The sequence below is a fragment of the Scleropages formosus genome, chromosome 3, assembly GCF_900964775.1.
Source record: "Scleropages formosus chromosome 3, fSclFor1.1, whole genome shotgun sequence".
Lineage (NCBI taxonomy): Eukaryota > Metazoa > Chordata > Actinopteri > Osteoglossiformes > Osteoglossidae > Scleropages > Scleropages formosus.
Window position 1 is genome coordinate 31,784,171 of NC_041808.1, and position 23,815 is coordinate 31,807,985.

The following is a 23,815-nucleotide window of genomic DNA, read 5'->3' on the forward strand; positions in this document are numbered from 1 at the left end:
AGAGCGCTCCGGATGGTCGTGCGACATTCCGATCAGGATGTCCGCCGCTGCCGCTGGAGACCGAAGCCTCCCGTTTCCTTCTCCCCCCGCCATCTGTGACAAACGTTTGTCTGAGATCCATTGCGTTGTGTGGCGTTTCAGGGCAGCTTGGAAACAAGGTTGGTGAGTGTTAATGGCATCACCCTGAGGTCAGATTTGGTTCCTAAGCACTGGAAAGTAATCGCTCTCACTTTAATCCCATTATAAAGTAGCGCATACACCAAGTAATGGCTCTGTGATTTGAGCATGTAATTAAGGGGATATGAGATTAAGTTAATTTTTCACTTTTCTCTGCACATATTCAATTAAGTATTATTAATGAGCTCAAATATGCATAAACATCCTTCCTCAGCCTCTCAGTTCTTAGGTACATGTCTTCACCGACTAATCGGAATACAAACAACATGGTAACGTCACAAATAACACGGTGTAGAATTCCATCTGCTGTCTTGACCCCCGACCTTTAAATCGAGTTCAACGCGCCGCAACTGTAAATAGCGAAACAAAAACCGAGACCAGCACAACCCTTTCCTATGAACACTTTCTTTAAACATTTGGTAAATTCACCTGTCTTCTTTGTAAGGGATCACACACACACATTTTCAGAACCGCTTGTCCCATACAGGGTCACGGGGAACCGGAGCCTACCCGGTAACACAGGGCGTAAGGCCAGAGGGGGAGAGGACACACCCAGGACGGGACGCCAGTCCGTCGCAAGGCACCCCAAGCGGGACTAGAACCCCAGACCCACTGGAGAGCAGGACTGTGGTCCAACCCACTGCGCCACCGCACCTCCTGCTGTAAGGGATCAAAGAAACTGAAAAACGGGAATAAAAATGTATCACCTAAGTTTTTAATATCACCTGACATGCAGTGTTCCAATATTACTTACACAGGACTAAAACTAAGGGTTCGACTAAACTGAGGTTAATAGGATACACAGCTGTATTGTGATTTTTTTTTAAAGAACAATGACAAATGTAGACATTAAAAAAAACAATAAATAAAACTCATGAGCTTCAAGCGCTGGTCTGCTGATAAATTTTCACCACATCTACAGTTTAAAAAAAAAAAATACAAACTTTAAAACAAAACTAGCAAACTCTTGTTTCAATTTTCCCCATTTTATTCACATACAAGGGAGCTGTTACTGAATGTTAAAAATTTCTGGATTTTTTATTTTATGCATTTTACACTTTTTTTTTTTTTCCCCAAAATTTGAACTATGTTTTTTTTGTTGTTCACATTTTTCTTCCCAGACCGGAGACAGTTCTTTGGCGTTATGCAGGTGTGCAGGGGAGAAAGGAGGGAGTCTGAACCCTCAGAAATTTGCATCTTTCAATAACCTTTACCTGTTTACACGCCCTCCTGTTGAACCCTCTTTCCCAAACCCCACCACCACCCTCATCCAAAAAAACCTCGCGCAAAAAAAAAAAAAAAAAAAGAAACATGCCCTTTCTTAAACTTTTGTAGATAACATTGGCCACCAGGGGACACTGTGTACAAGTATCACTCCTATTACAACAACTTTGCGCTATCCTACACCTCTTTCCTCTCCCTCATTCCTCCCCGGTGTTCCCCTCAGTGTCGCCGGTAGCGGTTCTTAGGCTTCTCCCCACAGCCAGTGGCCTCGCAGGAAGAAAGTGAGGGATTCTTGCCCGAGGTGATGCTGCTGAGTAGGCCGGGTAGCTCAGCGGTGATAGCCCTCTCGATCTTGTCCAACAAGCAGCCCCCCATGTAGGAGCACTGGGCTGACAGGGGCTTGAAACTAGTTATGGGGTTGATGCCAAAGAAATCACGGTACGCATCACGGTTCGGCAGGTCAAACTTGCTGACGTTGGTCTTGGCCAGAATGGATTTGAAGATATAGAACTTATCAGGGTCATCCACGATCTCCTGGAAGACCAGCTCCGGGTCGCTAAAGAAGCTCATCTTGTCCTTGAATGTCTGCACGTAGCGGTCTACCAACAACCCATGGATGCGCACGCGGATGCCGTGCTGGCGGATGAAAGCAATCTTGTTCTCCAGGCGGTTCTCGATCACCTGGTTGAGGTCCTCCAGCAGGGAAATCTCCTCCCGTTTGAAGAGGTCGCGACTGGTGTCTGGCTCATACTCGTAGGGCCAGAAGGAGCTGACATAGACACGCGGCGGCTCCGTCACATTGATGAGCGGGGCCAAACTCCAGAAGAGTGCTCCATAGACACGCATGAGATCTTGCGTCGCCAGGCTATCGGCCTTGTTAAGGATGATGCGGATCTGGGACTCCCGGCCCTTGAGCTGTCGGAACAACATCTCCAATTCCAGGCCCACATCCAGCTTGGTGGGGTCAAACACCACAAAAATGAGGTCTGCACGGTCAATGAACCACTGGCACACATCATTGAAGGGATAACCTTGAAGTAAAAGGAGAGGGAGAAGACATGAGAAAGAACACAATGTCCAGAACAAGGCTGCGGGTGGATTGTGTTAGGCATGCAATGTGAAGGCTGCTTGTTCAAATCCAGGAAGGGAGCTGAGGGTGAAGTGTATGCTTAACCTAAACGGATTTGATAATAGGTGTTCACAAAGCAAGGAAATACACTATGTGGCCAAAAGTGTATGGACACCTGACCATCATACTTTTGTGAGCTTGTTGGACATCCCGTTCCAAACCATGGGCATTAATATAGAGTTGGCCAAGCAATGACAGCCTCCACTCTTCTGGGAAGGCTTTTCACAAGATTTTGGAGTGTGTCTGTGGGAATTCGTGCCCATTCAGCCAAAAGAACATTTGTGAGGTCAGGTACTGATGTTGGACGAGAAGAAATTGCTTGCAATTGGTGTTCCAATTCATCCCGAAGGTGTTCAGTAGGGTTGAGGGCAAGGCTGTGTGCAGGCCTCTCGAGTTCCTCCACACCAAACTCGTTAAACCATGTCTTTATGGACTTGGCATTGTGCACAGGGGCACAGTCATGCTGGGACAGAAGAGGACCTTCCCCAAACTGTTACTACAAAGTTGGAAGACCACAATTGTCTAAAAAGTTTTTGTATGCTATAGCATTAACAGTACCCTGGGGGTCAAGAAGCGCTACCTCCTCGCGGTGACCCCCGGGCAACATCCCTGATGGCTAAGCGCTCTCCAAATTGATCAAACTGGTCTCACAGATCTGTCTTTGATCATACGATAAATAAATAAACAGTACCCTTACCTGGAACTGAAGGACCTAGCCCTATCCCTGAAAAACAGCCTCAAACCATTATCCCTCCTCTACCAAACGCATTCTGACAGGTAGCGTTCTTTTGGCATCCGCCAAACCCCGGTTCATCCATCAGACTGCCAATAGCAAAGCGTGATTCATCACTCCAGAGAACACGTTTCCCCTGCTCCAGAGCACGATGGCGACATGCTTTACACTACTCCAGCCGAACCTTGGCCTTGCGCATAGGGATCTTTGATTTGTGTACAGCTGCTCGGCCGTGGAAACCCATTTCATGAAGTTCCTGACACACAGTTCTTATGCTGATGTTGCTTCCAGAGGTAGTTTGGAACTGTCTAGTGACGCAACAGAGGACAGTTGATTTTTACGCACTACTCGAGTTTGCGGGGTCTACCACTTTGTGGCCGAGTTCTTGTTCCACCTAGATACTTCCAGTTGACAATGACAACACTTACAGTCGACTGGGACAGATCTAGCAGAGCAGAAATTTCACATACTGACTTGTGGCAAAGGTGGCATCCTACGACAGCGCTACGTTTAAAGTCGCCGACCTCATTCCACCCATTCTTCTGCCAACGTTTGCCAGTGGAGATTGCAAGGCTATGTGCTGGATTTCATGCACCTGTTAACAGTAGATGTGGCTGAAACACATGAACTCTAATCAGGAGAGGTGTCCACATACTTTTAGTCATATAGTGTATGTGTTTGGAACGCCAAACAATCATGACATTGAGCTCCTCCTTGAAAAAGGACAAACAAGTCCATATGGCTTTTTTGTCCTCCTAAGAAGTTGCCTCTCTCTCAGAAAACATTGACTTTCTTGTACCATGTAGTGTTCAGGTGACAAAGAGTCCAAAATTCTTTGCCCTTGTCAGCTTTCCTGTTTATCAGTTCCTCTCCACTCACCTCTCTCCTGCTGCTTGCGGTTCTCAATGATACCAGGTGTGTCCACAAAGGTGACCCTCTCTAGAAGCTTATGTGGCATTTCAATGCCCACCAACTTCTCCAGAAAGTTCTGGCCAAACTTTTCCAATGGTGAGAAGGAGCGCGAGCTGTCAGCAGCCATCACAATACCCTCGATGGAGCGGATCTTCTCACCGTATGTGATGACTGTGAACTCAGAAGTAGTGGGCTCAGCACCTGATGCAGAGACAGAAGATGAGGAATATGGGGTGAAGCAAAGCAGAAATGTGGAGATTGGAGAAGTACAAAGAATTACAGTATAATGTATTTTGAGCAAAGTCTTTATGCTTATCATAATTATGAATGGTTTTTTTTAACAATGAAGTTTCTGAAATATGACCTGCAAAGTATGTTCAACAAGACAGAGCCAAGTTGAGACACTGGAGAGAAGTGCTTGTTCGGATGCTGTGTTTTGGTTTGGATGTTGCTCTGCTGGAGTTAGATGATGCATGTCTGGATACAGAAGATCCAGCACTTTGGCAGCAGGTGTACATACCCGTGTAGAGCTGGTAGGGGGTGTCCTGAAGGCCCAGAAGGTAGTTAATCATTGAAGACTTGCCTACACTCCAGGGACCCAGAAAGAGCACCATAGGCTTGGATGTGATCTCTCCATCTATGATGCAGAAAGGAAAGCTGGGAGTTGTAGTCAATGAAGAGCAATAAAAGAAAATGCAATATAGAGTTGGCCATAACAAGGTATCACACAACCAGAAGCAGTGCGAGATACTCATTTCATTAATAAATCTAGCATGGGACTGAGGGAATTTTTAAATTCTACAGCTATGCAGCACAGAAGATTCACGAACAAAGGGAATGATGCTTCAGAAACTTGGAGCAGAGTGAGCGCATGACCAAAAAGGTCATTTTTCACAAAGCTTAAAAACAAACAGCAAAAAGCAGAAGAGGCTGAACCCCTGAAGCAAAATCAGACGTCACACTTGTTGCTGCAGGACAAAGGCTGGACGCAGACATTAAAGCAGCTGTCAAGCACAAGCTGAGGTGGAGTGTGGTTGGAGGAGTGTGAAGTAAGGGGAAGTACGGCATGACTGGATGTACATCGAGAGGAGGAAAAGTGTAACTAGACAAAGTCAAGAAAAAATACGAGAGGCACAGGAGGAACTGTGTGACTACCGCTGAAAAAATAGCGACGTGCTGTTGCCCTGTTTCTGGGTAAAGAGCGGATTACAGGCAGTCCCCGGATTACGAACGAGTTCTGTTCCTAAGTCTGTCTTTAAGTTGAATTTGTACGTAAGTCTGAACAGTAATAATAATAATTATCATAGAGTATAATGATGTAGGGAGCGTGGGGGGTTCAGCTGGTGCCAGCTGTGTGGTGGGTCTGGGGTTCGAGTCCTGCTTGGGGTGCCTTGCGATAGACTGGCGGCCCATCCTGGGTGTGTCCCCTCCCCCCTCGGCTTTGCGCCCTGTGTTGCCGGGTCCGGCTCACCGCAACCCCATTTGGGACAAGTGGTTGTTGACGATGGATGGGGTGTAATGATGATAATAATAAATGTTACTATAGTATTTATAATAGAGATAGAGAGTGTGTGGGGGTATAAAAAATAAAGAAACTTTAATGTTCGCTTTTCCAACGTTCGTTGGCGTTTCACCTTTTCCCGATCGCTTTATTGTTTCCACTTTAGTTTCAGTCGTCATCGTTTTCCTTTTCTTTGATGCATCACCATCACTTGCATCACATTTACGCTTTGGTGCCATGGTTACGAGGGTAAAAACAAAAAATTAAAGCCAATTACAGTAACACACACAAGACACTTAACAGGAATGTGGTCCATGTCAAACCGAGAGGGCAGGAGACTGAGAGGTAGGTGGGTGGGGGTGTGTGTGTGTGAACCCTATCGCAGGATCTTTATTGTCGGTACACAAGGTAGCAGGTGAGATTCGTGGTCGGGGACAGGCGTGGGTCGGTCGATGCACAAACATAGGTCTCAGGGGGAATCTGATGTTGCAGTGGAGGAGGCGATGCAAGTGTCGGGAGCCGTGGACGTCAGGAGTGGGAACAAGGAATTGAGGAGAAGATCGAGGGACTTGGAAGGACGGGACAGGTCGTTGTGGGTTCATGCAAAAACACTGCAGAGACGGGTCTCTCAAATGAGATTCCGCAACCAGGGTGTGCAGGTGTGGCTTCTTTATGCCCCGCTGCTCTGATTTCAGGCAGGAGTGGGCGCTCGGGGTGAGGTTGTGGGCATCACAGAACAAAGTCTTTGTCCTACCTCGGGTCCACAAGCCAACAAACTGCTGTAGACATGCAATGTTTCGATGGGCATCGCAAAGTAGCGCTCGTTTGTTATTACGAACCATTGTACATAACTCGAATTTTTAATACTGGGGGTGGTTCGTAACTACGGGTTGTGTGTAAGTCGGACGTTCGTAACCTGGAGACTGCCTGTAGTGAAGAGTAACATCTTATGCCTTTACCTGGATTTAAGTAAAAATACCATTTTTCCAGAAATTTCAGAATAAATTTTGCTGTTGGGATTTTTTTACTTTTACTCAAGTACATTTGAAAACACAAAAATGTACTTTCTCGTTACATTTTCATCACTTTCTTCCCAGTACCTTTGTTTTTTTGCATTTAATGTTTCTGTCCTTGGGGGGCATGATGGCGCAATGGGTTGGACCGGGTCCTGCTCTCTGGCAGGCCTGGGGTTCATGTCCTGCTTGGGGTGCCTTGCGACGGACTGGCGTCCCGTCCTGGGTGCGTCCCCTCCCCCTCCAGCCTTACGCCCTGTGTTGCCGGGTTAGGCTCCGGCTCCCCACGACTCCGTATGGGACAAGCGGTTCAGACAATGTGAGTGTGTATGTGTTTCTGTCCTTAACACCAATCAAAGTCATGTCTACTGTGAAACATTAGTAATTGCTGATCATGGAGAGGCCAAATGCTATAGAGTACATCAGTTAATGTTAACTTCTGAATTGATCACGTCACTTACACCAGAAACTGAATCGGTTAACTGTCTTCTGTAAATTTCGTTGGCCACTGCTTAAGGCGGAACAGAGTTCACTGCTGAATTTCATCTCTCCTTGACTGACAACCTAGTTCATTCATGCTCAGGCAGGACTAGGAAAATCCTGATGGCACAGAGAACTAAGGGGAAAAGGATGTTCAAATACATTTAACACCTTAAAAAAAAAAATATATATATATATATATATTTTAATATATATTATATTATTTTATATTATATTATTTTATATATATATATATTTTTTTTATATATATAGAGGCTCCGGTTCCCCGCGACCCCATATGGGACAAGCGGTTCTGAAAATGTGTGTGTGTATGTATGTATATATATATATATATATATATATATATATATATATATATATATATATATTGCATAATGTGAGAGATGAATTTAATGAGTTTGTATCAAGTATTATTCAATTGACTTACTGGATAAGTTGCCCTTATGTTATTCATTAAAACATACAGATTATGACAACATAAATGGAATTTTACATTTTACTAACATGTAAATGGGAAGGGTTTTAAAAAAAACTGCAGAAACTTATCCATGTTAAAACACTGATACTGAATATTCAAACACCATTAAAGATTTATTAATTGGTTTTGCTAATGACTCCCGCTGAAGAGTCACAATTAAACACCTAATTTCGAAACCGAGTAAAGCAGAAAGTCCATAAAGGTATGTTAATTCATATTTATTAATGCAAATTGATATGCAACTTAATATGCTATTTATACATGGTTCATCTGCAAGTAAAACAGAAGCTCTATTTTATTTCATTTCGGGGATCTGCTTGCCTGTACAAAAAGGCAGCACCCAGACTAGTGTTTGGACAAATATTCTTCCATCATAATGCTTTAACAAATCTTTAAGTACTAATTAATTTATTTGCCATTTATTTCAATGTAATCTTGAATGCAACTTATGAATACTGCGAACACATTTTCAGAATAAAGATAGTTCTACCTCCTCTCTGATGCTCTTCCTTTGGGTTTTCCAATACATCCCATTAAAACCAGTGTTCTGGTTGCGTGATGGTTTCCCAGCATAGGAGTTATCTCAGGGATACATCCACCTTGACTTTAAAAACATATACTAGCGACACTTCACATGTGCATTTTTATCTTTAACTGGCAGGGAATGTCTAACCAGAACATTAATGTCAACTTTAACAATGGTATATCGCTTACATAGCAACATCGGACAACATGTGGCTCGCTGCAATAAACTAAAGCTATAGAACGTGTTCTCTGGCCAATGTTTGCAACGGTCAAATTTTTGTGTCCAAGTATACATACCCTGCTGTATGCATGGGAAAACAGTTATAAATTGCTTAGGACTAAGGTGTTGTCGCATCCACGCCCGCAACTCATTCGACAGCACCTGACTCCGGTTCAGCACCTACCCTTTAAAAGACACTCCAACGCCCAGACCGTTGCGGAATCTCGTGAGGGACAACCGCCCTTTCTCGCGACTCTTCGTTCCCAAGCATCACTAGCTCTTCGTTCACGTCCTCCGGTTTCTGAGTCTTCGCTTTGTTTCCCGACAAACGTCCACGGATCCTCGTTCCTGTCCTGTTCGCCGTTCGACCGACCCTTCGCTAAGTCCCCTGACCTCGTCCATGGATCTTCACTCTGACTCTGCCCGCCAATCGACCGACCCTTCGCCTGTCCCCGACACCGAGAACTCGCCTCATCCCTCGTCTCCGGGCGAACGACGCTGCACTTGGGTCCGGCCGTCCCAGGCCCCTATGTTTCGTGTGACAGATGTCGCATAAGTGGCAGATGAATTATGTAAGCCTTGGTTTTTTCCAGTGGGCACGGTAGTGGTTAGAGTTATGGACTTGCGATCAAAAGAAATAGGTTCGTTTTCACGCACCTCTTGTAGTGCTCTGGATCGAGACACCTACCCTGAATTATTCCTGTAAAAATCACCCGGATGCATTTAAAAAAAAAAAAAAAGAAAGTACTAGGAAGGTGATCAGGAATCGGCGATATTCTGGTAAAGTTTTATGCAGCTACTTGTGTGATGAGCATCGGTTCATATGGTGAAGGGAACAAACTAACAGTACTTAAGAGTCACACATCTGCAACTACGTCTCTTTCTCCTAATGTAATGTACAAATTTTATTTTTTATGAGATGTATATCGCTTTGGAGAAAAGCATATAATAATAATATTTGTACTTGTACTAAAAAATACTTGTATTTTTCAACTTGTATTTTTCCACTTGTTTTATATGTTTTTTAAATATATATTGCAAGTATTTATCTGACTTGTGTTCTGCTGCTGTAACATAATAATTTCCCTTGTGGGATCAATAAAGTATATCTATCTATCTATCTATCTATCTATCTATCTATCTAATAAAAAATAAAAAAAAAAAAAACTACCTACCTTAATATAGAAACCTAACATCGCAAGTTGCCTTGAATAAAGGTGTCAGCAAAATAATGATTAATAAAAGACCGTGGTGTTTTATTAATTTTGTATTTAAATAGCCTGACTCGCAATATTTAATGTTACTGTTCCACCAGATTTATTGCGAAGATATGAGTTAAGCTGTCAGTGAATCAAAGTAACTTCATACCGAAGTAGTTTTGTTTCCTTTTAACTCCAGCCAGTTTTCAAATAAGTATTTTGACATTATTTCTTAAAGTATTTTTTCTTGTTCTATTTTTTCTTTTTACCCCCTGAGCCAAACCTAACCACCATCGCACCTCTCCTGCCCCTGCCAGGCCAGCGCTAGCAGTCAACCCACATGCTCGACCCGTTTTTGCGATCCTGCACATATACAGCATGTCAGCAATGCCCCCTGCTCCCTCATACAACACCGACATAGCTCCCTTGGTCTTTTCTAAACATATCGAAAAGCGGTTGTCAAAACTTGTCAATGTCTCTATCGGTGAATACCCACGACAGATTTTTTTGACCCCATAAAAATAATTACGAACATAATAAACACCCGGAACCAACGTCGTCTCAAGAATGCAAAAGGCTCATCAGTTTAGCAAAAACCAACATCTCCCGCATTAAGAGTTTAAACAAATGCATCAAATTCAAATTTTCAGTCCATTAATGTGATGTGATATTAATGCGACTTTGCCACCTTGGAAATGGATAGAGGTTAGACGTGTTGTGGGATATAGACACAGAAAATAGATACATGTTGATGACTGGGGAGAGATGCTCATGTCATTATAGATGACATTTTGGTATGTGATGAAGAAGTTTGGTAGCTGGGCATAACCAAACTGATCAGAAGTGATGAAATGCAGTGGACTGGTGCCCTGGGAAATATGGGAGTGTCGAGGGTGTTGGATATGGGCCAGCGTGTCGGGGGGCAAGAGTGACAGCGTTGGGGGCGGGTTAAACTCTCAGACGGTGCCATGCACATGGGCGCCCCTCTGTACCCACCTGTCGCTGAAGCCCCCAAGGTTCGTCCAGGATAAGCTGTTAGATGGAGTGTGGGGGTGGAAGAATGGGAATGGGGTGGGGGGGGGGGTGGGAGAACAACACAGGCAGAATCAGGTGCAGTGATTGGGACAGACAGGCTGACGCAGAAGGGGACAGATACCGTGTGACAGACTGACGCGGAAGGAGAGAAGGACAGATGTGAACTGAGAGATCAGACGGGACGTGACTGAGAAGAAGAGATTGGCAGAAAGAAATCACAGCGCCGTAAGGATCCTGACCAGTCGGACATATCTTTAGCAGGAGAGTCACACCGGATGACTGACTGATCCTCTGTCCAATCAGAGCCTTCGCTTGACTGGCTGTCTGACCAATTGGCCAATCGGGTGACACACGGCCTCTGTGGTCCCTGTCAGTTGAACCCCAAAGTGGTCTTTGTCGAACATACAGTAGATCCCTTTGCGCATCACTTCGGCAGCCTGTTAGCGTGCGCCGTGTCGCTGTTGGAACTTCTCACATGAATGTCCAGCACGGTCAGTTACCAGGGTGCGTGACCACGTGCTCTACCATGCGGAGGCACTAGAGGACGAGCTTTGAACCAGGACACGGGAGGTCAGTCGCTCCGGTCGGGCAGGACGCGTACGCGGCTGATGCGGTCAGTGTCCACAGCCAAGAAATACGGGCATTTTTAAAATAGTGCTCTGATCTAGTAAGTGTGTTAGGGTTAGATACAAAGTACGACGGATTTCAACGGTTAAAGTCAGATATAAGCAGCTCCTCCTGCTTAAAACAGGCAGAAATACATTCTTGCTGCAGTCCCAGGGTTGATTAATTTGTCCGTTTCTAAATACCAATAGCAGAAATAAAAAAGAAGAAATAAAAAAATACAATATTGTCTCTTCTCCAGCTACCCTGAGCTTGGCCTTCTTGTTCATATGTGAAGTTCTGGGAATAAATTATGTGCATGTCAAGCGACCATAATTTATAAATTTTCTTGAAGTCCAGGGCAGAGATTGAGTCGGGCTTAAAGATGGTGTTAAGGGAAAAAGAAAGATGAGCATCTCGGAGAGAAACGGAAGGTAGCACACCTATAGTGGGATGAGAGGTCCGAGGACAGAGAGCGACATCATGGCAGAGTGCCGACTTACTGGAAATTCAATATTCATGTGGGTTATTCTTCCGCCTTTACCATTTTTAACATGTTGAACTGCTGGGGGATTGCGAGACATTTCATACACTTATGGAAGAGCCACATCTCAATATTAGCATTCTCAGTGCAAGTGACATTTTTATTAATGTCACTGTTTCTAATCCCAAAATCAAGTTTTAACACACCTGTTAATATCAGCAGACTCATTGTGCACTTTTCTTTTTCTAAACTTGACAATCAAGCAGACAAAATGCAGATGGGAATATAGGAAAGAAGAAGGAAACAAGCGTAGGCAAGGGAGCAGTCGTGACATCGGGCAGCGTGCGCACCTGAGATCTCGTGCTGTCTCAGCTCGTTGTACTTGTACGCCTGCTCCATGGGCTTGATGGACGTGTGGTAGATCTTTCGCAGTTTCTGCAGAGCCGCTGAGAGGTGGCAGCCGTGGCAGGCAGGACAGATCCCAAAGATGAACGGGAAGCAAGCGAACAACAAAATGTGAGTCTCCTGACGCACATATGCACGCACTTCTCGGACCGAGGTGCACGCTGATATTGGCACGGTGGCACAGATCCCGGCGGGAGTTTCCTTCTGCCCCTGCGGTCCTCATCTCGGACCCCTTGCAGCTGCTGCTCCGCACCCGCACCGAGGAATGAGCCTCACCTCACCTGCATAGTCACTTGCGGGCTCCTCCGAAGCCAACCTCAGCGTTTCCTCGATGTGGGACCTGTCTCGCAGAATGGAGGTCGGCAACTCCTCCTCCTCCTCCTCTGTGGACAGCAAGGACACGAAGAATGTGAGTCTGCTTAGTTCTGGGCTAAGGGCTTCCAACAAACAACATATTGCTATTAATTATTTAGGCGGTGGGTTTGACCAGGTCGTGCTCTCTGGTGGGTCTGGGGTTCGAGTCCCGCTTGGGGTGCCTTGCGACGGACTGGCGTCCCGTCCTGAGTGTGTCCCCTCCCCCTCTGGCTGTACGCCCTGTGTTGCCGGGTTAGGTGCCGGCTCGTCGTGACCCCACTTGGGACGAGCGGCTTCAGCCAGTGTGTGTGTGGTTAGGCACTATTGGACACATTTACAGCAAGAGTATCAACCACAGGAGCTTAAACAATCAGGTTGAAAGACTTCATCTATAACCACTACCCTTCCTGTAGGACTTAGCAAAACTTCAGCCGAAGGAGCATCATCAACAGGACCCCAAAGAAAAGCCTCCAGTTTGATGGTCAGTATTTTGTCTCAGAGGGGGGCGCGATGGCGCAGTGGGTTGGACCGGGTCCTGCTCTCTGTTGGGTCTGGGGTTCGAGTCCTGCTTGGGATGCCTTCTGACGGACTGGCATCCCGTCCTGGGTGTGTCCCCTCCCCCTCCGGCCTTACGCCCTGAGTTGCCGGGTTAGGCTCCGGTTCCCCGCGACCCCATATGGGACAAGCAGTTCAGATAGTGTGTGTGTGTGTGTGTGTGAGATCCACCCTGAACATTACCAGGTCAGCAGCTCGCAATTCTTCTCTTGTTTTCAATGCGTTCTGTCATTGATGGACAATTTTCCTGAGTAGTACGTGATGCATATCCCATTGCTCGCGCTTATGTTCCTGCACAAGTTTATTCTGAGACTAGGGATATTTCTGTATCCCAAATGACTACCACTATCAAGTTTTAAACCAGAAATAGTAATCAGCATGGCCTTCAATAAATACGCAATGGTCAAATACCAGGTGTCATAAAATCCTTGCAGTACATGAATCAGATTTCAAACCACAAAACACTGATAAGAGAGATATAATAATGCAACTCATCACAATAACGAAACAGCTGCCATTTATTCTGAAGTACATCACTGGCAAGTAACAAGTGACTATTTTAGGCAGCAGATGGCATAGAGCTTAAGGAACTAAACTTGTGCTTTTGCCGTGTAAGTAACCTCAGATGTCTGTCTTTCCACGTAGATCATGTGACAATGAAAGTAAGGAAGACACACACACACACACACACACACACACACACACACACACACACACACACTTTCTGAACCTCTTGTCCCATGCGGGGTCGCGGGGAACCGGAGCCTAACCTGGCAACTCAGGGCGTAAGGCTGGAGGGGGAGGACGGGACGCCAGTCCATCGCAAGGCACCCCAAGCGGGACTCGAACCCCAGACCCACCGGAAAGCAGGACCTGGTCCAACCCACTGCGCCACCGCGACCCCCCGTAAGGAAGACAGTCGCTGGAAAATGAGCAATGCAACAATCCCACTACATCTGAGTACAATTAGTCATGGAAAAACCGGACAAATACTCGGTACTGTCAGTAAGTTCTAAGAACGGCCACCGTGTGATGCTCCTGTGGTTGCAAACCATCAGTAATAAGAGCTCAGCAGTACCACACTGTGGCCAGTTTCGGAACTTACCGACTGTACATTGTATTTCTGAAGATTAAATGATCGATGCGCCGAAATGACCATAGTAATCGAGTGCAGACAATGCTAAGTGTACCTTGGGCCTCGGTCACTAGAATACATTAAACATGCGTTATAAGAGTGAACACGTAAAAATACACGTATGTGCACCCTAGGTCCAACCAACGTCAAGAACCTCTCGTCCCGAGTGGGGTCGCAGGGAGCTGGAGCCTAACCTGGCAACACAGGGCACAAGGCTGAAGGGGAAGGGGACACACCCAAGACAGGACGCCAGTCCGCCGCAGGGCACCCCAAACGGGACTCAAACCCCAGACCCGCTACACAGAGGGCACTGGCCAAACCCGCCATGACCAGCCATACCCTAGATCCAAACTTTTACATATTTCTGGTAATTGGAGACATGCAGACAGGCTCTTCCAGGGGGAAAAGAATGGGTTTGACATGTCCCCTCAGCCAGTCATGAGCTCTCTGGGAGGAGCCTCTGAACCCAACCCCACTGCTGTGGGTGCACCCCCACACAGAGGACCATATAAAGTAGCACGGTCCCCACAGAGGCCCACCCTCCAGGGTCACGTGACACGGATAAGCCCAGTGGATGTGTTCTCATCCATCGCGGTGCCTTGACAACCTCTCTGTGGTGTTGTGTTGCGGCCGAGGCTATTTCCGCGCCCCAGGTGGGACCGGGGAAGACTGACCCCTGGTAGTTTTCTGAATGAGCGGGAGACGCTTTACAGTTTTGCGTCGCTCGCTGGGGGCAAAGCCCCGAAAAGTCGCTGTTCGGAGCTCGGTCGGGAAACGCGTCCGTTTGTCGGGAGGAACGCTCCTCACATTTTCTGATCAGCTGTCGCTTTACAAAGACTGACATCTAAAAATAACGAACAAGGGCTATGTTTCAAGTAACCATGGTTTCAAAACAGTGGGGACGGGGGCGGGGGGTTAATGACATGAGCTGATTGCGGCGGGTGGGGGTTGGGGAGAACAGAGTAGGGGACTCCCCTGTTTCGTAACAGCCACGAATGCTGGACGGCACGATCTAAAATGACCACACCAGGCAGCGACCTGAGACTGAAACCCCACCCCAGCCCACCTCCCTCAGAAACTAAACAGTCTCTTAGGACAGTCCTTGTGCGCCACGAACCTGCAGAGCTTCGTGGGGGCCCTCTGCCTGCCCCCAGGTCTCATTTGGAAGCGGCTCCATGGATCCGACTATAAATAGGATCCATGGGCAGACAACGGTGGTTCGCACCTGTGCATGCAGGGGCGAGGGGACATTTGCGCCTGCCCTCGACCCCGAGCGCCACTCGGGTTCGAAACGGAAGCGCTAACGGAATCATCAGCAGTTGCCACGCTGACAAACACTGACGGCTCACTTATCTCTTGCACGTAAGGAGAGTTCGTACGCAGGTATCCGTTTAGCATCGAGGGCCTCGCGGCAGCATCTCCACCGATTCCCGCTATACCCCTCTTTCCGGACACGTCGAGAGGCTGTTGCGTCAGCACACGAACCAAAAAAAATACCAGGATGCAACAGTGTTGTATAGCTATGCGAGACAAGTTTCATTAAAAAACCACTGAAACAAATAAAATAATTTCTATATTAGTAAATACTCAACTTTTTAATAATTTTATTTTAAATCATGAAAATCTTTCTGAAGAAGACAGTTGCAATTTTTTTTATTTGCCGAAAAAGTCTCCCGGAAATTTTAACTCGACCACGATATATCCTCCCAAATCCCGCTTTCGGTGCGACCGAATTAAAATGCTGAAAACATTCAGAAACAGCATAATGGAGTCACCTTCAGCGGACCCACAGTAGTCCGGCATCGTGACGAGTGAAGAGCAAGGTGGGTATTGCGCTCGGAAACACTCGGGGCTACAGGTACCACGTGAGATCCTTCGGAAGGGTTCCACACGAAGCCAATACAACGGTTAAAGGCAACTCATTATACTCGCACTCACATAGCAGGAGTATGAACCTAAAAACGTGGTACCGCAAAACCTGACGATACTCACGTGCATAATTATATCCAGTGTAGACAACCTGAGAAGTTCCACTGTTTAATATGTGATAAATGTCCTTCTCAGTTTTGGATCGGTCTGGGATTGAGAGCGTGGGACAGCTGCCATCCTTATAGTTTTATTCAAATGGGGTGGATTATCCATCAGGGCGCCAGTGTTAAATATCAGCGTAAACACATGCTGGATTCTTCTGGGTGATCTACAGAGTTAGGACGTGTGGGTCAAAAAAGGCTAATGTGGTTTCAACACTTCCCAGATGGGATGCTGAAAGTTCGGTAAATCTCAGCAAGCCATTCACACCGGGATTCTTCAAATGGGTTTTCCTACATGGCTGCCAAGGGGCTTTTGGGGGCCTGAGTCCAGTGTCCAAGCTAGGAACCTCATAGGGGGTACCACACGGCTTTCTAGAAAGACTCCCGGCAGGTTAAGGGCTGTCAGCAGGGGGCAACACTAGACAAGCGTGTGTGTTGCTCTCCCAGGAGGGAATCTGCCCTATTCATGGCATTCAGCCCTTTGGCCCCTGACCCTGGCCACTCTAGAGAGCAGTCCTCCTCGGCAGCAGCAGATCCATGATCTAAACCAGCCCCGGTTCCAGCGGGCCCAGATCTTGGGGCCAGAATGACAGAATACAGCCGCTTCCAACTCGACTGGGATTTTGTCCAGGGACAGCGTGCAGGAATGTGCGAGGGACCCGCTTGCACAGCTCTCTCCATACCTGCTCCCAGCAAGAATCTTCCAGACAGCAACTCGGGTTACCGGAAACTTACGTTGCAGGGACTTGTTTACGTGACTCGGCGGTTTGCACGACTGCCTCGCATTTTTTACCCGTCCGTTTACATATTTAGGATATTTTTGCTCGTTTTTTTTTTTTTCCTAACTCGATTTGTCTCACGCATCAAAATGAATCTCAGACCATAACATATCTTGACTTACTGGTAAGACAGTAAGGGTGGGGTCAGTGTTGGGGAGGAGAGGCAAAATAGCGGAAAAAAAACGAAGAGGCCAGCGATTTTCACCGAGCGAAAAACAAATAGAGGACATCACAAGACTGACCATGAGATGAGCTGAGGGCATTTGGTCGCAATCGAAAAGGCTCAAACTTTGAGTCATGCCATAACAATAACAAGATGATGCGAACCGATAAGCCTGCTGGGAGCCCACAGCTAATCTGCCGGCCTTGGCTGAGACCACACGTTAGACACAATGGCTGGTTTCACCCATGAGTGAAAGAAACAACCTCTGTCTTATACTGATCCCAGTCATCGCAAAGGTTCGTACTTCCACCATTGCTTGTCCCACAACCAACCCATCCAGGATGATCGAAGTACTCAGAACTACACAAAACGCCATAGACGGTTGAACTGCAAACTAATAAATATGATTCCAGCGCTGAACGCCACGTGCATAGGGTGGGTTGGGACAAACCATCCTACTGGAGAGATATGACAGCTGAGTGAAACAAGTAATTAACCCCCAAGGTGCCATGGGTAGGATATACATTCCGGACATCTGCCACAGGGGCCATATTCTCGTTGATGCTGTTGCCTGGCAACCCTCTTCAGTTGAGATAAACATTCCAGTTGGAAATAATGTAACTACAGCCCTTGGCTTATCGGACAAATGCACTCTTTATGGTCTGATGCTCTGCCATCATATAGTTTGAGTAACACCTTACCTTAGTGTTGAAGGACACTGCATATGGACTGTAGTGGGTGCAAATCAAGAACTTGAGTTTCACATACTATAATACTTGACAAAAAAATACATGTGAGGTCATATAAATATGCATATGACCTTAAGGGTAGCAACTGACCACAGGCATTTTGTGGAAGGCTACCCATTACAACAGGTACTTGCAGTCCGGTTGCACTCCACGCAAAGGGGCTGCCAGTGCTTGGAAATGTTATCACAGTGAACGTTAAGATTAAAGATCTGCAACGTCATGTTAGGTAGGGGAGTGCTGCACTAACATTGCCTGGGGCGACGGTGCACATACACAGCAACAAACTTTTTATTCTAAGGTATAAAACCATAGTCCAAGGATCCTTCAGCAAAAAGTTTGGCGTCAGATGCTACAATATTCCTGCAGTGAACAGTCTATTTCAACCCTTCCGGTCTCTTCCCCGTTCTGCACCAAGCAACGTTCGTCTTAGCTCGCAAGAGCGAGTGCATTGTGTGCAAGTGTTGATACAGGTAAACCTCTCGAGGATCAACTTCTGCTGCCTGCAGGCACAATATTCAATTAAAATTGATGAAGTTAGGGCTGCGGTGGGACCCATCGCTCAAGGATTTTCCACTCGCGCCGGGCCTGGCAGAACAGGAACGGAGAGCCTTCGGGGAGGGACGGGCTGGGTCCCGAGGACAGTGCTGGCAGGATTCGGATTAAAAGGAACGCTAGTTCCAAATGCTGCCTGCTTCATAATCCATGGCAAGATTCTCAGTCAATCCTCACACTTACGGGAAGAAGCTGGCCGTACGCGCGAGACATTGAACGGTAGAGGCGTATCGAAAGAGAACTTAACAGAGGACGAGGTTCTGACCCTTTAAAACCTTATCAACACTATCAATGATCCAGACAAAAAAAAAAAAAGGGCATCAAAATAAACCACCAGAAGTGCAGCAACCCACATCCACTACCTTGCGCTTTTTATTTATTTAACTGGTGCATTTTGCTAGAACAACTTGCACAGGTAGGTATTTTCTAACGGAGCAAGACGAAATAAGGGACCTGCTCGATCAGGAGGGAAACCTGGGTCCTTCAAGCGCGAGGCCGCGGCCCTTACTGCTACGCTACTGACGGGGCCCTTGTCTCCTTCTCAGTTCTGCAGTTCATATGTTCTATTTTAAGACCAGCTGCCTTATATAAGTCTTAATTGTCTCCTCAGATGAAAGCAGCTTGTCGTCATTCCATGACACTGGCACAGGGTAGGTATTGGTAGATATCCACCGTGGTTCAACCCCCCTGTCCGTTCAAAGTGCAAACTACGGACTGACTACCACAGGATGCCTTATTCCCCATCTAACCAAGGTTGATGAAGACCGGTCAACTGGTAAATGCCCTTACCTGCGAGGGTCTCAAAGCCAGAAGTGTTTTCCAGGTGTGAGAAAATATGCAAGGTTACCAGCAAACATGCCTGGTTCTATCCAGGTGGACTGGTTAGCCGACAACCATCGGGGATGGGGGGGAATGACAATGGCAACAGGTGCCATGGCTCTGGTAGCCCGTTATACTCCAGGGTCAAAAATAGCCCCACAATGGGTCAGGGAATGGAAAGAGTGGCAGGATTCCTCTACTATTTTAAGCTTCTCTACTCCCCGACTCCCCTTTGAGAGCAACATCTCCATACTGTCAAAGCCTCCTGTCCGTTTCACTCCACGCGTTCGTCACTCGCGCGCAAATCTCACACGGGGGCACGTAAAGGCTCAAGGAAGCGCACGCTTACGGACGGCGCCTAACACACACAAACGCATAGGTAAGCACTGGACATGGGAGCCACATCAGTAAACGCAAGTCTATCAGGGTGTACGTGGAAACTGTGCTGCTGTACGTTGGGACAAAACAGAGCTCGCAGATTATTAATCGCTGCGATATCGGAGGACAGATGGGGTTAATGGGGCACTTCTAGACATAGCCTTGCGAGGGGAGGATGCCATGAGGAGTGCTGACCTAGTGCCCCGATCCCCGATCCTGTATCAACGGTCACCGCGAGAGGGGGTATCCCCCCGCCAGCACTGGACAAGTGCCCTGTACGGGGGGGGCGAGCTGCCCGATTCACAGCAGCGGCGAGCCAAGCTCTCCCAGCCTGTGGTTCGCACCACGGCTACAGACCATCGACTGGGCCGAGCGCTCGTTTTTAGCCTGCGGCGCAGAGTAGAGCGACGACTCGCCGCAACAGCAGCTCCCACCAGGCGAGACGACGCTGACCTTCGGCGACACGTTCTCTTAGCTGAGAATGGCCTTTCGCTCGGCCGCGCCTGCCACGGCAACCCGAAAATTTCGGGGACGGCCGAGCGAAGCCGGGAAAATGTCATTCCCTTTTTTTCAAAGCGATGGCAAAACAAGGAGAAGTTACTACAAGTGCATCAAAAGCAGGGAGGCAGATGACATCTTCTGTCCTTCCGAGCAGCCAAGTCAAAGCAGGCGTTGTCACGAGGCACGTGATGTGACCACCGAAAAAAGCACTGGAAGAGCAAAAGCTCATGGAACAGCAACCAGCAATTAACATCTGTGTACATTATTATTATTATTATTATTATTATGTGCTGTGTAACAGATGCTTTTGCACATAGCAAATGACCCAGTTACCTGGCTAGGTATTTGTACTGGATCAGCTCAGTGTAAGTAGCTACTGCAGCAGGGATTGGGGCTTAAACCAGCAACCTTCAGGCTAGAAGTCCATTTCATACGTAGACTTCTGCCTCCTGCCTCCTGCCCCTCATCGCTTCAGCTCTACTCTTCAGATAGGTCTTGCTCGCTTCAAAAGCGGAAGGGTTTTCGAAAAACGTTTTCGGAAAGTTCGCCGTGTGCCAGAAGCATCGCTTCCGCTGGAAACCCACGAGACAGATGCTGTCACGGCACACTTTTTTTTTTAACGAAATCTCATGCCACCCTCCTCCCTTTGACATTGCTGCCCCTCAACAGGGTATTTACACAGCAGGCTACTGGACTGTCTTGGACTCTTCGCTGAACATCCCAAACCACGAAGACGGAGGGAACGAAGACCGAGCCGGATGCTAACGTGGCGAGTGGGTAAGTGGACATCAAGGGAGACACTTAAACGCAGAGTCCTTAAAATTGTTCCCACGCTTACCCTCTCGATGGTCTCCAGCACTACAATTTCCATCGACTCCAGTCGAGAAAATACCCAAGAAACTGTAAGAAAAAACCCTAAGCATTTACTGCCAGGGTTGCATTGCATATATTCATCACTTTATTCTGGGCTCTGGGATGCCTATAAGGGACAAGAGACACTGAGAAGATTTTAAAGAAAAAAAAAAAACCAAACATTTAAAAAGCGGTTGGGAAAGCAATAATTGCACGATTCAATCGTCATAAAAAGACGCGGGAATCCCTGCAGCCCCTCCCGATGGACCGGAGGCACAGGAGTGCACGTTCCAGCTAACGGGATCATTGTGGCGAAGATCTCGGTGATTCGTGTCGGCCGCTGTCGTCTTCTGTTGCTAAGATACGTAGCGAAGCAGCAGAAAGAGGCCAGATCCAGGCGGCAGGTAGTTAACCGCCGCGGTGCTTTATAAATGCTCACCAGCGTGCAGCCGGGACAATATTGGGGACAAGTGGCTGCTGTGCCGTGCTGGGTATGGGCAACGGGGTAAAATAATGGATGGCCCTATAAGGCCAGCGGCTGGGAATAAATTGCGATTGTGACAGTGCAGGGTGACAGCAGCTGTGCCGTGTCTAAAGGCTACAGGGTTTGGGGGGATGAGGGGCGTAGGGGTGGGAATCCACCGTAGATGGTGTCCGGTTACAGTGGGCTTTCCAATCTTAGCCACCTGACGGCAGCTTCTGGGACACGCAGGGCCGGACGGGGCTGAAATGGCTCCAAGGACGGACAAGGGTAACGGCAACTGGCGGCAGCTACCGGCAGCTCGTCCCCAGGCCCCCGAGCTTCGGCAAAGGATGATGACCCTGCAGATCCGAGGACTCGCTCCGACTTTCGACGCCCTCGCACCTTCACCGTCCCCTAATTCCAAGTCCTGCATTTCCACGAAGCCGAGCAGCAGCACCGGGCAGCGACGAAGAAGGACCCACCGAAATGTCACGACCGGCTCGTGTGGATCTCCGATACTCCACTTCGATGAGAAAAGACAGGAGTGTGTGGTGTCACACACCTCGCAGCTAAATTTCAGCCGAACCCCCCCCCCCAGACATCTCTACAGCGAGCGGATCGTGAGAAAACGCTGCCACGGACGTCGGCTCTTCCCTGAAAAATAGGGGCTCCGTGGTTCTGATGTCTGCAAATGAGTCGGCTGTGGGATGGACAAAGGCAACGAGGAGGACAAATGTGGACGGAGGGATAATTGGTGGCATGCGGGTAGACAGAGGGACGGGGGACAGAAGGACGGACGTGGACAGACCCCAGTTTCCGTCAGCTGGCGCCATCCCCCCAAGGCAGCTGACGCCCTCAGCCCAAGCGAAACCCCGGAGCCTATTAAAGCCCAGCCAGGACAATCAGGACGAGCGTCCACCCGCAAGCGCGTTCGTATGCGCACAGCTACGTACGTGGGCCTAGAGCCTCGAAACAAACACACGCACAAGACACCAAGACGAAAAAAAAAGTAGAAACGCGTTCACGTGCCGCGAAATTTCTGCACCGGTCAGCGGACGCACGGACTGTCTGCGGGGGGTCTCAACTGAATCTCATTTTAAATAGCTCCGCCGCCGCGGCAAGGGGAACCCGGTGGCGCGACGCACCCGCGACGCGTCCGAGTCCGTTAACTCCGCTTCCATCCGAACGAACGACCGACACCCGCGCGAGGCGGAACAGCTGGAATCGGAGCGGCTTCGGAAAGCGTCGCTCCCCCGACTCCACCCTGAGAGAACTTGGGTCAACGGGCGAGGCGGGACGCTTGCGTCCCTTGGCCGTAGAGTCAGCCTAGCCAGCAGGCACGCACGCACGCAAACGCACCCGGGTCCGACCCCCGGCGGCCCCTTACCTGCCGAGGCCAGGACCAGCAAAGAGATGAAGCAGCACACCGACACTATACCCTTCATTTTGGCTGCCAGGAGAACTGAAACACTCTGTGCGGCTATATATACACCGAGAGGAAAAGGTCAAAGGACGTGATGACACACGGTGGGAGGGAGGGACGGCCGGCCGGCCGGTCATTTTTGAGGGAGTGGTGTTTTGGCTCTGGGACCGGTCCAGTCAGACCCCCCTGCGGCACGGAGCAGCTGCCCGAGCTCAGCGTCGCCCACCTAACGGAAAGCGCGCCCACTTCCGTCCGACTCTCACTACTAACCCGAGTCAGCGTTTCAGGCCTTCTTAACGTACGACGTCACGCAACGATACACTACTGACCATTTACTACGTTTTGCTCCTAATAAAAGGGCTCCAGCTTGGAAGCGCACAAGTAGATGTCACAGCCAATAAATTTATTCACGTTACTTCATTCAGCAGATGCTTTTCTCTAAAGTGACTTCCTACAAACTCTATGTAGTGTTATGAGCCCACACACCTTATTCACTATGGTGACTTACACTGCTAGATACACTACTTACACTGGTTCACTCCTCCATACATCAGTGGAACACACGCTCTTTGTCTGTCACTCACACACTATGGGTGAACCTCAACAGTATGTCTCTGGAGTGTGGGAGGAAACCAGAGCACCCAGAGAACACGCAAATTCCACACAGACTGAGTGGGGATCGAACCCATGTCCTCTCGCACCACCCAGGCGCTGCAAGACAGCAGAGCTACTCATTCTGCTGCCTTCCTCTTTACTCTAGATTTATTTCAAAATCTGCATGTTCGAACTAAGCATGAATGAAGTTAATGCCTAGGATCCTTTTTCTAAATCATGGCTACAAGTAATTAAAAAAAAATGTAATTAGAGCAGCATACACCTTTTGGATGTTTCATGTTAAATTTAAGAAGTATTCCACATATTTT

General features: G+C 47.9%; 1 protein-coding gene across 1 annotated transcript; it reads right to left on the reverse strand.

Moving 5' to 3' along the window:
• Positions 1 to 814: 814 nt before the first annotated feature.
• On the reverse strand, positions 815 to 22,916 carry srl (sarcalumenin). The gene is made up of 7 exons (XM_018742963.2): positions 22,857 to 22,916; positions 12,421 to 12,522; positions 12,085 to 12,180; positions 10,609 to 10,644; positions 4,696 to 4,812; positions 4,143 to 4,376; positions 815 to 2,432 (listed from the first exon to the last, which is right to left on the reverse strand). The coding sequence occupies exons 1-7, from the start codon at positions 22,912 to 22,914 to the stop codon at positions 1,621 to 1,623; spliced, it is 1,455 nt and encodes a 484-aa protein (XP_018598479.1). The 5' UTR covers positions 22,915 to 22,916; the 3' UTR covers positions 815 to 1,620.
• Between the last annotated feature and the right edge of the window lie 899 nt (positions 22,917 to 23,815).